At 37.7% G+C, this 3,931-nt stretch overlaps 1 protein-coding gene across 1 annotated transcript in view; it reads right to left on the bottom strand.

Moving 5' to 3' along the window:
- Window positions 1-686: 686 nt before the first annotated feature.
- The window catches only part of SARC_08408 (hypothetical protein), a 12,479-nt gene continuing 9,234 nt past the window's right edge, over window positions 687-3,931 (bottom strand). The window contains exons 14-18 of the mRNA XM_014297612.1: window positions 3,364-3,465; window positions 2,902-3,007; window positions 2,288-2,350; window positions 1,782-1,898; window positions 687-1,279 (exon numbers count right to left, since the gene is read on the bottom strand). Coding sequence (XP_014153087.1) covers window positions 1,268-1,279; window positions 1,782-1,898; window positions 2,288-2,350; window positions 2,902-3,007; window positions 3,364-3,465 — 400 coding nt within the window. The 3' untranslated portion in view covers window positions 687-1,267. The remainder of the gene's footprint in view (window positions 1,280-1,781; window positions 1,899-2,287; window positions 2,351-2,901; window positions 3,008-3,363; window positions 3,466-3,931) is intronic.

Genomic DNA, 3,931 nt, shown 5'->3' with positions numbered 1-3,931 from the left:
ATACATTTATATATATTTATATATATGTTTTAAATAAATAAACATACACACACACACATGTACGCACACACACACACACACATATATAGATATATGTATATATAAACAAATATACATATATATATATATATAGATATATATTTATATATATATATCTATATATACATATACACGTATATCGATATATAGATATATATACAATATATATATATATATATGTATTATAATATATATATATATATATATATATATATTATAATATATATATATATATATTATAATATATATAGATATATATATATACATATAAATATATATATATATACATATATATATATATTTATATATACATATACATATATATTTATATACAAATATACTTATAGTGGTATATTACCATATATCCATGTTCATGTCCATGTACATATCGGTTTTCATTTTCAAAATACTAGTATCTAGACAACATTTAAAAATATAAAAACATGTGAATATATTTTACCGCTTTAGTTGTGATATATATGTGAACCTGCGAATAGCACTGACTGCGAAATTTAGGTATTTAGTCATATTCATTCCTACACTTTGAGTTTTGTATAGTAAGGATGTACTATCCACTTTCAGCTGTGGGCTACTAGGTACTTTTGGTTAGTTGTTGCCCATGACACTATTTTCACATTTATGAAACTGTACGTGGCACGCTATATAGATACTATTTCAGGGGCTGATAGCTGTGGGTACTCGCCGCGGTTATCATACAGGATTGTTAATACGGAGAGGCGCCTGCAATATAAAGTTGAACACAATGGACGACGACATGATGCATATCCTAACATTTAATCAGACTTGTCGAAATGGAAGTGTTTCTAATTTATAACGCTCTGCACATCCCACCATGAAAAGCTCGCGAAGCGTGTGATTTCTGCGCACTCCTGAATGAAAGTATATCTGTGTGGACGTAAACTACTGGAGCGTGATCCGGACGTGGAACGCATTCATTCTACGTTCCGCATCCTGTACGCCGTGTACGAGTGTTTACATCAACACTGTTTGAAAAGGCTTTCCAAGCGTCCAAGTGTTCACAATCTGACGCTGGACTCCGATTCATGAGACAGACCGGTTCACGCCCATGGAATATATTAAGAGTAATTATCTGCCAATTTGCTGGTGGTCGTCAACACCACTCATGATTGGGCGGGGCCCCTCTAAGTAGAGCTGAGTGTATCGAACACACCAAAGTGCGCATACACACTGAACAAAACGCGCCGCGTTAAGCCTTATACTGTTGAGATCAAGGATAAAGCAAGGAACAGGAACGTTAGTATTTACTGAGCTCAAGGCATTCGATTGCGTCTTCTGACGTGGAAACAACATTCTAGCACAGCCTCATTGTGCAACAGTATGGCACACGAAACAGACAGTACGATAATTCATGAACGATTACAAGTATATATAAAAATGCGCTACAATTTGGGTTGGTTTCTAGCAGGATATACACCTTATTGCACACTGATGTGTAGACGTGGGAGTAGACTTGTATCCGCTACAATGTACTGTGCACTCTACTAAGAAAACGGAACATAAAAAAGTATACTGGGACTCAAGCGGAAACCCTTATCGTATCAAAATACGAGTATGTGGTTGAATGTTAAATAGAAACAGCCGTAGACACACTTCACCACTCCCAAGATCCATCGGCCGATGTTGCGCCTGCAAAGTTACAAACTGCGTTTTATCACTAAGAGAGTTTTGTGGATGCATGACACACTCAGTCACAGGTGTACCTGATAGCTGTTATTGTCACCCAGTCGCTCCATATAGTCCTTCTCAATGAGATGCTCAATAGCTTGTTTGATCTTGGGCACTGATGGCCTAAAACGCGACTGTAGAACCTCGATGACCTGCAAAAAGGCGCCCATCGCATAAGTGCGTTAACAGATTCCGATACCAATATATGATCCGAAATAGGATATAATTTCGAGCGTGATTCAAGACAACGTATAGTCAGTTTATCACATAGGCCAGATAACGACAGAGCGCGGCATGCATTGTTAGTGTGGGCAACTCACAAGCGCGCAGTCACCCATGTATTCAACCGAGTGGAGATTTTTAAAACAATACTCAGCATAGTGGTCGCTCAGTTTAGAATACCACATGTAAGTCAATAAAAACCAAATCGTGGTGAAAAGTGCAAATAATCACAAAGCAACAATGACTGCAAGGAATCTAATACATTCAGGCATGGCAGTTTGAAAAGTATACATTCTTCGGCATGTCGTGAATAGCATACCTGTTTAAGTAATTCTTGGTGGTGCAGTGTTTTGCGCATCTTCATTACACGAACAACGCACGCCTGCATGGTCGGTTTACCACACCCGGGGTAAGAAATAATGACAAAAAATAGTTTGAGCTTGATTCTTGGGCTTCGAATGTGCTCCGAGATCTACGATCTCATATCTTAAATGAAGTAATTGACCTATAGACTAATAAACATTATACGACAGAATCACACAGGTTTCTCATTTCAGTTGATCAGCACAAACATCTACCCCCCCACACACAAATCGGAACGTGACAGGTCAGAGTTTCAAATAGCCATGCCAGTATTGGATGGTTTATGACGCACGCGTAAAAGTAGATTGTGAGGTACTACTTTAGCTTGCGAATGTGTCCCAAGATCACAATCCGACTTCTTTCGCAAAGTGATTTGAAATACAAAAATGATAGGTAACAAGCAAGAAAAGCAGCCACAGGAACATTCTCTTGTCCATAATTCACGACAGTCACCCACTCAACCCCCCCCCAAAGAATCGGGACGTGACTGGGAAGAGTTTCAGGAAGCTATATCGATGGTATATGACTAATACACTAACCCAATCGCAATATATATAGACTGTTCGTTACCTGAATAGCCAGCTTTCGACCCTCTTCAATTTGTATATCAGTTTGCTTAGCCTCTTTTTTCTGCTCCGTCTTGATGGGCTGGTTGATATTGAACTTCAACTTTTTGCTGCGACGTAGATGAGCAAGGCTAACGTTACTTTCGACTGCTGGACATACTTGAGCTACACAGGTATTGGTCTCAAGTGATTCTATGTGCCCGTACTACTAGCAAGCAACGACCTGCCTGAAAACTAGTGCATTATTGAATAGACACCCATCACATTGCGATATCAAGTGCGCTGGGACAACGTAGCATCAGCACAACAATATGACACAAGACATGAACAAACACAGGAGACGTGACCAAACACACAAAACATGAACCTCGCACAGGCATGAACAAATGAACAAACACACAAGGAATGAATTGACACTATCTACGTCAGTCGGAGATGCTAGAAAAACGGAATACGGAATACGTACTTCTTGAAGGACGAATTGAACGTGAGAACACTGTCGCTTTTCAAATCGCCTTCTGTCTTGGTGAGCAGAATCTTTGCCTTCAAAATGATCCCGAGATGTCCCCTGTGCGCGAGGAGTGGTGCGGTATGCGTTTTAAGTATCAGCAGCATACATATAAGAGGACATAGCCACATACTGGGTGTGCCTTAGAACAAAAGGATAATCGGATGAGTTATATGCTATGACTAAATGGGTCATACGAATGTAAACAGGTGCACATATCTCCATACCGAGATAATATATAACACACACACACACACACATATATACATATACATGCATACATGCATACATACATATACATACATATGTACACACACACATTCATATATATATATATATATATAAACAAATACATGCATACATGCATACATGCATACATGCATACATACATATACATACATATGCACACACACACACACACATACATATACATATACATATACATATACATATACATATATACATATATATATATATATATATATATATATATATATATATATATATATATATATATATATATATA

The sequence above is a fragment of the Sphaeroforma arctica genome (assembly GCF_001186125.1).
Source record: "Sphaeroforma arctica JP610 unplaced genomic scaffold supercont1.754, whole genome shotgun sequence".
Taxonomy (NCBI): Eukaryota; class Ichthyosporea; order Ichthyophonida; genus Sphaeroforma; species Sphaeroforma arctica.
This window is presented reverse-complemented; position numbering and strand designations above follow the sequence as displayed.